Here is a 12564-nt window from a genome sequence, read left to right as displayed (position 1 = left end):
ATAAATCAAGAGAGAAGTAGAGTCATTTTCTCATAGACTTCTATACAACCAGAGGAGTCGCCCCCTGGTGGACACTAGAGAGAATGCAGCTTTAACACATGAAGCTTTGGCTTCACTTAAAGAACGACTGCTTCAAACATAAAAACTGGATGAACGTGAGGCTCTCATTGGTCCGTTCAGAGCTGTCCAGCAGAGGAAACGTGTGTGTGTGTGTGTGTGTTCTGTATAAATCTGTTAAACAGAAAGAAAGAGTCATCAGACCAAAAGTTGGTTTTCATTTCAGGAACAGCTCAGAGTTCCCCTCAGATTCCTGTGAGTGTGCATGTGTTTCTTATTTAAAGTGACCTCATTGCTTCAGACCGGGGGCTGGATGACATCATCCTGAGCAGACCTCTCTGCTGTTGATGGATGAAACTTTCACATTAAAATCAGCTGAAAGATAAACAACGTGAAGCTTTTATTTTGGCGAGCAGGAAACCGGGTCGAAGGAAAAACCTTTTAAACCACCATCTTATTGGCCGGCAGATAAAACAGCTGGTAACCATATTACTGGTTAACTGAGAGGTTAAACTAACTAACACCCCACCTCTCCCAGACTCTAAGGCCATCGTGGACGGGAACCTGAAGCTGATCCTGGGTCTAATCTGGACCCTGATCCTGCACTACTCCATCTCCATGCCCATGTGGGAGGACGAGGACGACGAGGACGCCAAGAAGCTGACCCCCAAACAGCGCCTGCTGGGCTGGATCCAGAACAAGGTGCCCCAGCTCCCCATCACCAACTTCCACCGGGACTGGAGGGACGGCAAAGCACTGGGAGCCCTGGTGGACAACTGTGCCCCTGGTAGGTCCAGGACCAGGACCCAGTAGTCAATCATTAGTCATTGATTAGTCAGAATATAAGACTCAATAATCTCTGTGCTGCCTTCAGGTCTGTGTCCAGACTGGGAGAACTGGGACCCCAGTCAGCCGGTGGAGAACGCCAGAGAGGCCATGCAGCAGGCGGACGACTGGCTCGGAGTTCCTCAGGTAACGTTCACCTGTTTCTGACCCTTTAATGCCTGGAACATGGGGGGTTATGAAGCCACGCCCACAAATATTAGATGAGACCAATCACAGAGAAGATTAAGGAATATTTGAGGGTTTTGTTTGAACTAACAAACTTAACGTTAAAAATATTCTGATTTAAATAATTTAAAAGAGAAAATTTATTAGAAAAACTAAATAATTTAGCCGTGATTTTAGAACACTAGAGTCTCAAAGATTATTATTCACATAACTGTTGTTATATATTCTACCAACATGCAGCTCTTTACTGTGTTTCAGATCATTTTATACTTTGTTTCATTCTTTCTTTTGAAGCAAATGTAGAAAATGAATTAGAACCTTTGAAACATTTGAATGTATTAGTTGTATAAAACATTCCTTCTTCTCTGACAGTATGTTGGTGTTGTGTTGTCTCTCTGCTGTCGAAGCCGATCGGGTTTATTTTCAGCCTGAAGTTTAAATTAGCTTCAGAGTTTAAAGGAAACACAAAGCAGGTTCTCTGTTCAGAGACGCTGAGGAACCACCAGCACGTTCTAAAACACACGTTCTAAAACAGTTCATAAGCTCCTTAATCTAGTTTAGTTTAATGTCTGAAGGTTGGTTCACTCTTAAAGGATAAATGACTTTAACTAAACTAACCAATCAGAAGACAACAGAGATTATTGTTATTGTTTTATTTATTTATTATTTATTGACAATTACTTCTGTTATATTTTCAGAATATAAAGGATTCATTTAACAAATATACACGTCAATAAACTAAAAGAAGGAACATCTCATCTGCTGAGTCCTGAAAGTAGTCAAAATAATCAAATAATACGGGAATCAAATGATGAAATATCCTGATTATATGTTTCATAATTAAAGTCAGAAGCTTCTCTAACATTAATAAACATCAGCTCAGAGATGGATGCTCAGCTGGAGTTTATAACAACGAGGTGGAGTTCTCAGGGCTCCGTCCTCGGTCCTCTTCTCTTCAACATCTCCATAATAATGATGGAAAAACAGCATAACCGGAACTTTTATTTTGAAAGGACAAAGTGTTATTGATGCTTTTACTTCAGCGGGGTTTTAAAAACCTCTTCCTGTTGAAGAACCTGTGTTTCCTCAGTGCTCCACGGTCACTCTATTATCTGTGAATGTATCTCCAGGTGATCGCTCCGGAGGAGATCGTGGATCCCAACGTGGACGAGCACTCGGTGATGACCTACCTGTCCCAGTTCCCCAAATCCAAACTGAAGCCCGGGGCCCCCTTAAGGGCCAAGACGCTGCACCCGAAGAGGGCCAAGGCCTACGGACCAGGTGAGGAAACCACTCGGCACCAGAGTCCCCCCAGAAACCCACCAGTTTAAGACTTTTATCATCTTGAAATGAAAAGCAGCTGTTTCTGATTTATAGGTTATGATTATTAAAGAATATGAATCCACCGACAGGATCGGTCCGATCTCTGGGATTCATGTCTGATTCAACTTCTTTTCACACAAACAATTAATCAAATCATGAATGAGTTGATTCACAGAAAAGACTGATCCATCGTTTCAGGTTTTTGGCCATTTGCTCTTGTTTCAGTCAAATGTTTCCAGAGACCTGAATGACGTGAAATAACCATTAGCAGAATAATTTAAATATCTAAATAATCGAAATATCTAAATAATTAAGTAATTAAGTAATTAAATAATTAAATAATCTAAATATCTAAATATTTAAATAATTTAGATAATCTAAATATCTAAATAATTACATAATTACATAATTGCATAATTAAATAATTTAAATAATACAAATCTTACAAAACTTATTTCAATTATAAATTGAATTGAGTGATTCATTGTGTGACTTTCTGCTGTCGACATGGTCTTCTTCAGCTGGACCATGAGTTGCCTACTTTAAGTCTTCTTCCTCTCGTGTGTCTCAGGTCTGGAGCCTCGAGGGAACGTGGTCCTGAAACCAGCAGAGTTCCTGGTGGAGACGGTGGAGGCCGGACTGGGCGAAGTTCTGGTCTACGTGGAGGATCCAGAGGGACACACGGAGGAGGTGGGAACACACGGTCTCATATATATTATTATTAATATTTAATATGTATTCAGTCAAACACACCAAAGTGAACCACAGCTGAGAATTCTGGTGTTTCTGTGTCCTTCAGGCCCGAGTGATCCCCAACAACGACCAGAACAGAAGCTACTCGGTGGTCTACCTGCCCAAAGTGGAGGGTCTCCATAAAGTAGGACCCTCATGTTTAAATGATGTCTGGTCATGTGATGTGTGTCAGTCCAGTTTGTCCAGGTGGTTCAGGTCTTCAGATCTCACCAAGTCACAAACAAACAAAAAAAGCTTTAAGTTCCTGGTTTAGTTCCTGGTTTAGTTCCTGGTTTAGTTCCTGGTTTTGTTCTTGGTTTAGTTTGTGCTTCAGTTCCTGATTCAGTTCCTGGTTTAGTTCCTGATTCAGTTCCTGGTTTAGTTCCTGGTTTAGTTCCTGGTTTAGCTCCTGATTCAGTTCCTGGTTTAGTTCCTGGTTTAGTTCCTGGTTTAGTTCCTGATTCAGGTCCTGATTCAGTTCCTGATTTAGTTCCTGATTCAGTTCCTGCTTCAGTTCCTGGTTTAGTTCTTGTTTTAGTTCCTGGTTTAGCTCCTGATTCAGTTCCTGCTTTAGTTCCTGCTTTACTTCCTGGTTTAGTTCCTGCTTTAGTTCCTGCTTTAGTTCCTGTGGCTTCTACATGTATTTGGTTGAAACGTGGTATAAATGACCTGTTGGATCAAACTCAGGTGTTTTACTCTTCAGAGAACCTTCTCTTTTGGCTCAGGACTAAATTTGAGTCGTAACAAGTTCTACAGTTAAAGTTCAAGATGTTTTGTTGATATTTAAAACTTTTCTAATAACAGACAGATATTTTATTAAAGACTCTTGAAAGAACATTGTAGTCTACACATGCACAATATCGTCCTTCGTATGTCCACATGGAGGTTAGAACATATGTGGGAAGATGTATCATATATCACTATTATTAAGAAGTCTTAGTAATAAGTTTGTGACGTTAAAGAAGTAGTTTATTTCTTTTTCTTGTGTCAAGTCAAAGTTCACAATCCTTCTTTTTAAGAACTTTATTTCAAAAGTAACAACCAGAAGCCTCCAGGTGACTTTTATTCTACTGGATTAATGAAACCCTGACAGGCCTTTATGTCACCGCCCCCGCCAGGTGAAGGTGCTGTTTGCTGGGCAGGACATTGACAGAAGTCCCTTCATGGTAAACATTTCCAAGGCGATGGGCGACCCGACGAGAGTTCAGGCCCGCGGGCCGGGACTGCAGCAGGCGGGGAACGTGGCCAACAAACCCACGTACTTTGATATTTACACTGCAGGTAATCCAGGTTCAGTCCGTCTGACGTCGTTTCAGTGAACGTCACATTCGTTCTTCAGTGTTTGATAGTCTCCTTGTCCGTCCGTGCGTCTGTCCTCCAGGGGCCGGTGCCGGAGACGTGGGCGTCATCATTGTGGATTCGAACGGCCGGAGGGACACAGTGGAGATTGTGTTGGAGAACAAAGGGGACAGTATTTTCCGCTGCACCTATGTTCCCGTCCTGGAGGGATCTCACACCGTCTACGTGACCTTTGCTGGGCAGCAGATTCCCAGAAGCCCTTTCACCGTCCACATCTCAGAGGGTGGGTTTCATCTTACACTCTGAAAGACCCTTTTCTCCTTCTAGATGCTCTCTGTGGTTCCTTTAAAGTTTTGTTGTAAATGAACCAGAATCTGGTGTCTGAAATATCGAATGCATGTTTTTCTAATCAGAGCGAGTGTCACATTGAAATCTGATGTCCAGACTGACGGATTAAAGAACTAAAACGTAACAGTTCAGTCAGATCTGCAGGTCAGTCTGGGTCCAGGTCTGATGGGACAGTTGGTGCTTGTTGGGTTTTTAGTGGCTGAAGCTGTGCTGTCGTGGTTTTTGGGCTGTTGTGTTCAGTCTTCTTGGTGCTCTGCTGGTCTGCTGGTCTGCAGACGGGACCAGAACCAGGATGGATGTTTGGATGGACTCGACTTTTCTTTAATGGAGGACCTCGTCTGAAAGGACTTGGATTTGATTTAGAACTCAACTTGAGACTCATTAGTCTTGGTCCTTTTCTGAGGATGAGACTGAACCCCTGACTTGGGACTTGTCCATCTTTGACTTGGGGTATTATGGATGGATTTACTCTATCATAGCCTGTTTTAGACCTGGAATCAAGTCGGACTAGACTTAGATTTGACTTCAGACTATGAAATGGAACTTTCCTGTCTTTACTTGGACTTGAGTTAGAACTTGTTTGTCTTGACTTAGAACTTGTAAATCTTGGAACTTGACTTCAGGACTTTTCTTTTTAGACCTGACTTGAGACACGTCTTTCTTTGACTTCAGAATCAGAATCAGAACCATTTATTGCCGAGGTATGTTGTACATACAAGGAACATAACATAACATAACATAACATTTAACAATCAACAACCATCAACACAGTGCAAAGTAGAAACATATTACAACGTACAGAAAATATAAAATAAAGTGCACAAACGAACAGATAACAGGACTATAAACAAGTGAGATGTAAGTGTAGTGTAAAAGTGTCGAGTGTGTTTAAATAAGAACCTAGAAGGGATGTGCAGGGGAGTGACCGGTAGGAGATTGTCCTGGGGATGACAGTCAGTGGGGGACCCGGACTCTGTTAATGAGCCCGACTGCGGACGGGAAGAAACTGTTCATTTGTCGTGAGGTCTTGGTCCTGATGGACCTCAGCCTCCTGCCAGATGGAAGGGGCACAAACAGTTTGTGTCCAGGGTGAGAGGGGTCGGCTGCAATCCTTGCTCGCTTCAGGGTCCTTGAAGTGAACAAGTCCTGGAGGGATGGCAGATTGCAGCCAATCACCCTCTCAGCAGAGCGAGTGATGCGCTGCAGTCTGCCCTTGTCCTTGGCAGTGGCTGCAGCGTACCAGGCCGTGATGGAGGAGCAGAAGATGGACTCAATGATGGCAGTGTAGAAGTGCACCATCATTGTCTTTGGCAGGTTGAATTTCTTCAGGTGCAGCTGTTGGTGTACTTGAACCTGACTTGAGCTTTGCCGGTCTTGATTTGGGACTGGCCTTTTCTCGGCTTGTGACCGGACTTCTGACTTTTTTGAGTTTTGAGTTTTCTTCTGAGTTTAGACTTGACTAAAGTGTTAGACTTTAGACTTGCAGAACCGGACTCTGCCTGCTGGTTTGGCAGTCTGCTGACTGGCATCCTGCTGGTCTAACCGTCTACTGGTCTGGCTGTCTGCTGGTCTGGAGGTCTGGGGTTCTCTGTCCCTCCTCCCTTCCTGTACTACATATGTATCATCACTGTTGTTCCCTCCTTCAGTTTCACAGAGCGCCCCTCCTCCCGGGTCTCCGGTGCAGGTTGCACCTCACTCCGCACGCACCCCACCCTCAGACCAGACCAGGAGGGCCCCCCCTCCAACACCGCCCAAACCCAGGCGACCAAGTTAGTACAGGCTGGGGGGGCGGGGTTGTGACTGGAGCCTTCTTGCTCGCCTGGTTTCGTTCCACCTCAACTGAAAACCATCTCTGACCCCTCTGAAACGGGGTCTCCCAGCTTTACAGCATGTGCAGCACCGGCTTCCTGCTGAGCAGCTTCTTCTTCTTCTTCTTCTTCTTCTTCTTCTTCTCCTACAGAGACGGAGTGAATGTGGATGTGTGGAGTCCTCTCTGGACTCATGATCAGGCCTCCAAATATCTGCAAACATGACATCATGTATGTTTTACATCTAAATCTATCAAAGTCCGGTCTGGTGTCCCAGGACAGATTTTCACAAACTGTCCTGTAAATTTGATTTTAGGGTCCAAGAATGTGATCAGAGTTCAGACAGCTTGTGTTTGACATGTTTCACGATCTGATTAACAGAACAAGTAGCTCAGAAATCGTTTTAAATGTTCGAGGAAGACTTCAGTGAAGGACTCACCAAGTGTCACCTCGAGTCCGTAAGAGAAGCTTTTTCTCTCATAAATAATAATCTCCGAGAATCAGAAAACAGAAAAGTCTTTATGAACTGAAGTAAACGTTTAACAGGAAACATCTGTTCACAACATCGTCATAGAACTCCAGCAGAATATCCAGTCAGATGTTCAACATCTTCACTAAATATTTAAAATATTACAAGAAACATAAATAGATTCATTGTGACTTCAAGGCTGAGAGAGTCGTTAATATAATATTTTTACTTTGTTCACATTGACGTCCAGTCAGAATCAGAATCTGTCTTTGTATTCAAAATGAAACCGTCTGAAATTGTAGAAACTCATCAAAAGATTATTAATCTGTCTTAATCCTCTGAAACACGTTTAAATCCTTCACTGTCCTTCCTGTGATGATACGAACCTATAATCCAGACGTTAAGCAGTAGAACTAGTGTCTCATTCATCTTCATCTTCATCATCATCTCGGTTTCTTCTTCCTTTTCACTTTTCTGCATTTTGTTCTGTTCACATAAAAACTGTAAATGAAGTCCTTTTCTGCATAAACTTGAGAGTGAATCTGAGCTGAAAGTGTTTTCCTGTTTTGTCTGATCATATCTATACATATCTATATCTTTGTATATGTTTCCTCATCGACCTTCTGTCTGATCATATCTGTTGTTTCGTCTTTGCTGCTTTTCCTTTCAGCCTCAGCTTCTCTCAGCACTGATCAGCTGACTAACAGATGATCTGTGTGTGTGTTTATTCTGGCTTCATATAGAACATTATTATATTTTAGACATTTTATGAAGTTTAATTATTTAGATAAGTCCTCACAATGAGTCATTTAAGGATTAAAGCTGTGTCCTCCCAACAACCTCTTGTTTTCATATTTTCATATGTTATTAATTCAGCTCTTCATTTATTTATTTATTGTTCAATACGTTTAAATAAACTCCACAAAACAAACTAAACTAACTGCTGTTAACAAGCTGCTTCGGTTATTCACTCGAAAACAAAGTTTAACTCTATGTTGCATTTATTGTTTCTAAGTTCATCATTTGAGAGCACAAACTAAAAATATGTAAGAACAATTATTTGCTGGAGAGCATTCATTTAATAATTCAAGCCACGATTAAGCTTTTTGTACTTTCTTTTATGAATGAGGACAAATTACTAATGAATGTGCACAAGAAGAGAGGACGAATACAATAAGTACTGTGTTTTTATTTATTATAAAATATATAAATACAATAATAAGTATTGTGTTTTTATTTATTATAAAATATATAAATACAATAATAAGTATTGTTTTTATTTATTATAAAATATATAAATACAATAATAAGTATTGTGTTATCTAACTTGTTAGACTAACTTGTAATCTATACTTAGTTCATAGAGTCAGAGTGGACTGGGCCGACTGGTTTTAGGACAAACAGGAGTGAGTGTTTCATTATCTTTGCCTCCTTCTGATTGGTCCTCACAGCCTGTAACCCCAACGCCTGCCGGGCGTCGGGTCGAGGTCTGCAGCTGAAGGGTCTGAGGGTGAAGGAAGTGGGCGATTTTAAAGTCCACACTAAAGGAGCTGGCAGCGGAGAGCTCAAAGTCACCGTGAAGGGACCAAGTGAGACACCAGGCGTCCGTCTTTTACTTTGAAATGCACCTTTAATGTTCACCATGAGCGGCACTGACGTCTTTGTCTGAACCCAGAGGGTCTGGAGGAGCCACTGAAGGTTCTGGAGATGGACAACGGGGTGTTTGAGTGTAACTATTACCCCATCGTGACGGGGAAGTACGTGGTCACCATCACCTGGGGAGGACACGGCATCCCACGCAGGTGAGACACTCAGCTCATCGTATTGTTGTCACACAGGTGCAGTTCATCCGTCATATGGAGACTTTTAGTGCTTCATGAGAATTATTGGGGACCAGGATGGAACCTTGAGGGACTCCAGAGGTTTTACTCTGAAAATATATCATTATGACTCATGATGAATCACTTAAATACAACCCTCTCTCTATATTAAGCTTGTTTTCAATTTGAAGTATTTAAACACTTATAGTGCATGGTTATTATACTTAATAATATATTAATTGTTCAAGGATAATGTCTCTTTTACACATTGGTGCATAATGTTGAATTTATAACTAAATATTTGTATCATTTAACCAAGTGGTTCCATGTAAATACAGAATTATAAAGGACCCAGTATAGAACCTTGAGGGACTCCAGAGGCTCAGATTGAATGGATATAGATGTAAAACAAACTCAGCTACATTTTATACAGTTTAAAATGGTATTTTGATTAGAATTTAATTTGTTGTCTGTGGAAACGTTCTCTTATTGAGTAAAACATTGTCTCTTTATATTCCTGTACTTCTAGTTGAACCTTTAAACGTAGCGTAATGATACACGTTTGTTATATTTCATTTCTGTATGGGATCATAATTTGTATGTGTGTGGGTGTGTGTGGGTGTGTTTTCAGTCCGTTCGAGGTCCAGGTGAGTGAGGAGGCGGGGCCTCAGAAGGTGAGGGCCTGGGGTCCAGGTCTGGAGACCGGTATGGTGGGAAAGAGCGCCGACTTTGTGGTGGAGGCCATCGGCACGGAGGTGGGAACACTCGGTACGTCACGACCACACAAAAGGACCAATCACAAACACTCACCTGCTGCTCTCAATGATTGACAGGTGGCTAGGGGGAGGGGCTTAAACAGGAGAAACGTACAGGATCTCAACAACTAGTGGTCAGATTTCTTTAAAGTTTATTCACAACTTAATAACACGACTTTTCTTCTAGCTGCACCTGTAAGACGTAGATATAAATATTTGTATATATATAAATATAAATACAGAATATATGAGGTGTTTAATTCGTCGTGCATCATCTGCAGGGTTCTCTATCGAGGGTCCGTCTCAGGCGAAGATTGAGTGCGACGATAAAGGCGACGGGTCGTGTGACGTTCGGTACTGGCCGACCGAACCGGGTGACTACGCCGTGCACGTGATCTGTGATGACGAGGACATCAAGGACAGTCCCTTCATGGCTCACGTCCTCCCCGCCGCCAACGACGTCTTCCCAGAAAACGTGAGACCAGAACCTCGACTTTTAGAGGTTTTTACCGTCAGACAGTGATGTGCTGAATGTGGGATGTTTCGTCCTCAGGTGAGATGTTTCGGTCCGGGTCTGGAGCCGCTGGGCTGCATCGTCAACAAACCCGCCAACTTCACCATCGATGCCCAGGGAGCTGGCAGAGGAGAGCTGAAGCTCTACGCTCAGGTGACCAATCACAGGTCAAAGATGTCGACCTATATATGTGTATATGATGTCAAGTGGAGATCAGTGAATGTTTGTGTGCTTCCAGGACGCAGAAGGTTTCCCCATCGACATCCAGATCTCAGAGAACGGAGACAGCAGCTTCCTCTGTGTTTACGTTCCAACCAAACCCATCAAACACACCATCATCATCACCTTTGGGGAGGTCAACGTTCCCAGCAGCCCCTTCAGGGTAAAGAACCAACACACGGGGTAGAGCGGGTCGGTGGTTCGAAGACAGTAGTTCTATAAGTACCGACGGTAGTTCTATAAGTACCGGCGGTAGTTCTATAAGTACCGGCGGTAGTTCTATAAGTACAGGCGGTAGTTCTATAAGTACAGGCTGTAGTTGTATAAGTACCGACGGTAGTTCTATAAGTACCGACGGTAGTTCTATAAGTACAGGCTGTAGTTGTATAAGTACCGACGGTAGTTCTATAAGTACCGACGGTAGTTCTATAAGTACAGGCGGTAGTTCTATAAGTACCGACGGTAGTTCTATAAGTGCAGACGGTAGTTCTATAAGTGCAGGCAGTAGTTCTATAAGTACCGACGGTAGTTCTATAAGTGCAGACGGTAGTTCTATAAGTACAGGCGGTAGTTCTAAAAGTACAGAGTTATAGTTGACCGAGGATCGAACCTTGAGGAACTCCAAAGACTACAGGATGTAGAAAGAGATTAAAAATACACACAAAAAAACAGATGCAAAAAAAAAATATCAAAAATAATAAATTAAAACAGAAAACGTACGGTGGCTCTGAGAGCCAAGTGATAAAAATAAATACTGATGATGGTTTCCTCTCCTGTGTTTATGACTTGGAAACAGGTGAAAACTGAGTATTTGTTGTTGTAATATTCATGTTGGCCACAAGGGGCTGAAGCGCACCACTACCTCATGTTCTAAATAACTAAAAGCTACTGAACACTTTTTTCACAGATGAAAAATAAAATTTAAGGAACTTAGAAAAATGATCCTGATAAAAACATTAACACCTATTTGTGTCACTTGTTTTCAAGTCCTAAACACAGGAGAGAAAACTATCTAGATCAGATCTCCTCTCAGGGCCTCCGTACAATTATACAACGAATGATATGAAGAGGAAATAAACAACAGTGAATACTGTGGGGGAGGTAGAATATGGAAAGTAGTTTCAGATGATGGTTGATGCCACTTTAATAAATGTTTGGTGTGATCCAGGTGACGATAGGAGAAGGCAGCCATCCAGAGAACGTGAAGGTTTACGGTCCAGGTGTGGAGAAGACGGGCCTGAAGGCCAACGAGCCCACGTACTTCACTGTGGACTGCAGCGAGGCTGGACAGGGTGGGACCCGGTTCTGGTTTCATGTCCTTGATCCTCTTTAGTGGTGTTACTTTGTGAGGTTTATTATAAGCCTTGTTACCTTTCAGGTGACGTCAGCATTGGGATCAAGTGTGCTCCGGGTGTGGTCGGTCCCACGGAGGCCGACATCGACTTCGACATCATCAAGAACGACAACGACACGTTCACGGTGAAGTACACGCCTCCGGGTTCCGGTCAGTACACCATCATGGTGCTGTTCGCCGATCAGGTGAGAGACAGGTAAAAAAAAAAAAGTTTCTTATTAATCTGAGACACAGGGAAACGAACCTCTCGCCTTTAAATGTTGCAACAGGAAATCCCCATCAGCCCCTTCAGAATAAAGGTGGATCCTTCCCATGATGCAGCTAAAGTCAGAGCAGAAGGACCCGGACTCAGCAAGACAGGTGAGCCGACTTCAGGTGTGATTTTTATCCTGCAGAGAAGAAAGCTCTGCTCTCCAGACATGTTATAGATTCAGTAAAAGGTGTTCTTCTATTGGAATCACTTCACTTGAGGCCATGAATAAGTGATTAAACCACAGTAATGTAGTAATTAGTGCTCATGTTTCTATGTCTTTGTGTTGGTTTTTGCTCCAGAAAATAATGTGTCATGTGCTTTTGAATAACTTACATATTTAGACGCTTTACCAAAGTAAAAGTAGCAATAAATCCCTCTAAAAGCCTCCAGTTTATTTGTCTTTCTACGTGTAACTTGTAGGAGTTGAAGTGGGGAAACCGACCCACTTCACCATCTACACGAAGGGAGCCGGTAAAGCCCAACCCGAGGTCCATTTCACCGGATCGGCCAAAGGCGACACGGTCCGAGACTTCGAGATCATCGACAACCACGACTACTCGTACACGGTCCGCTACACTGCCGTCCAGCAGGTGAGACCAACG

General features: G+C 42.6%; 1 protein-coding gene across 7 annotated transcripts in view; it reads left to right on the top strand.

The window, feature by feature from the left end:
* flncb (filamin C, gamma b (actin binding protein 280)) overlaps positions 1 to 12564 on the top strand; it is a 39131-nt gene that overhangs the window by 7122 nt on the left and 19445 nt on the right. For all 7 annotated transcript variants that reach the window (XM_076111229.1, XM_076111227.1, XM_076111232.1 and 4 more), the window contains 17 exons: positions 596 to 844; positions 932 to 1029; positions 2199 to 2349; positions 2963 to 3081; positions 3191 to 3268; positions 4242 to 4404; positions 4505 to 4705; positions 8499 to 8636; positions 8723 to 8849; positions 9499 to 9635; positions 9904 to 10097; positions 10176 to 10289; positions 10375 to 10518; positions 11524 to 11647; positions 11734 to 11894; positions 11979 to 12069; positions 12383 to 12552. In XM_076111229.1, the coding sequence (XP_075967344.1) occupies positions 596 to 844; positions 932 to 1029; positions 2199 to 2349; positions 2963 to 3081; positions 3191 to 3268; positions 4242 to 4404; positions 4505 to 4705; positions 8499 to 8636; positions 8723 to 8849; positions 9499 to 9635; positions 9904 to 10097; positions 10176 to 10289; positions 10375 to 10518; positions 11524 to 11647; positions 11734 to 11894; positions 11979 to 12069; positions 12383 to 12552 (2459 nt within the window). The remainder of the gene's footprint in view (positions 1 to 595; positions 845 to 931; positions 1030 to 2198; positions 2350 to 2962; positions 3082 to 3190; positions 3269 to 4241; positions 4405 to 4504; positions 4706 to 8498; positions 8637 to 8722; positions 8850 to 9498; positions 9636 to 9903; positions 10098 to 10175; positions 10290 to 10374; positions 10519 to 11523; positions 11648 to 11733; positions 11895 to 11978; positions 12070 to 12382; positions 12553 to 12564) is intronic.

The sequence above is a fragment of the Anarhichas minor genome, unplaced genomic scaffold (genome assembly GCF_050575085.1).
Source record: "Anarhichas minor isolate MPS153535 unplaced genomic scaffold, ASM5057508v1 ptg000044l, whole genome shotgun sequence".
In the NCBI taxonomy this organism is placed as follows: Eukaryota; Metazoa; Chordata; class Actinopteri; order Perciformes; family Anarhichadidae; genus Anarhichas; species Anarhichas minor.
This window is presented reverse-complemented; position numbering and strand designations above follow the sequence as displayed.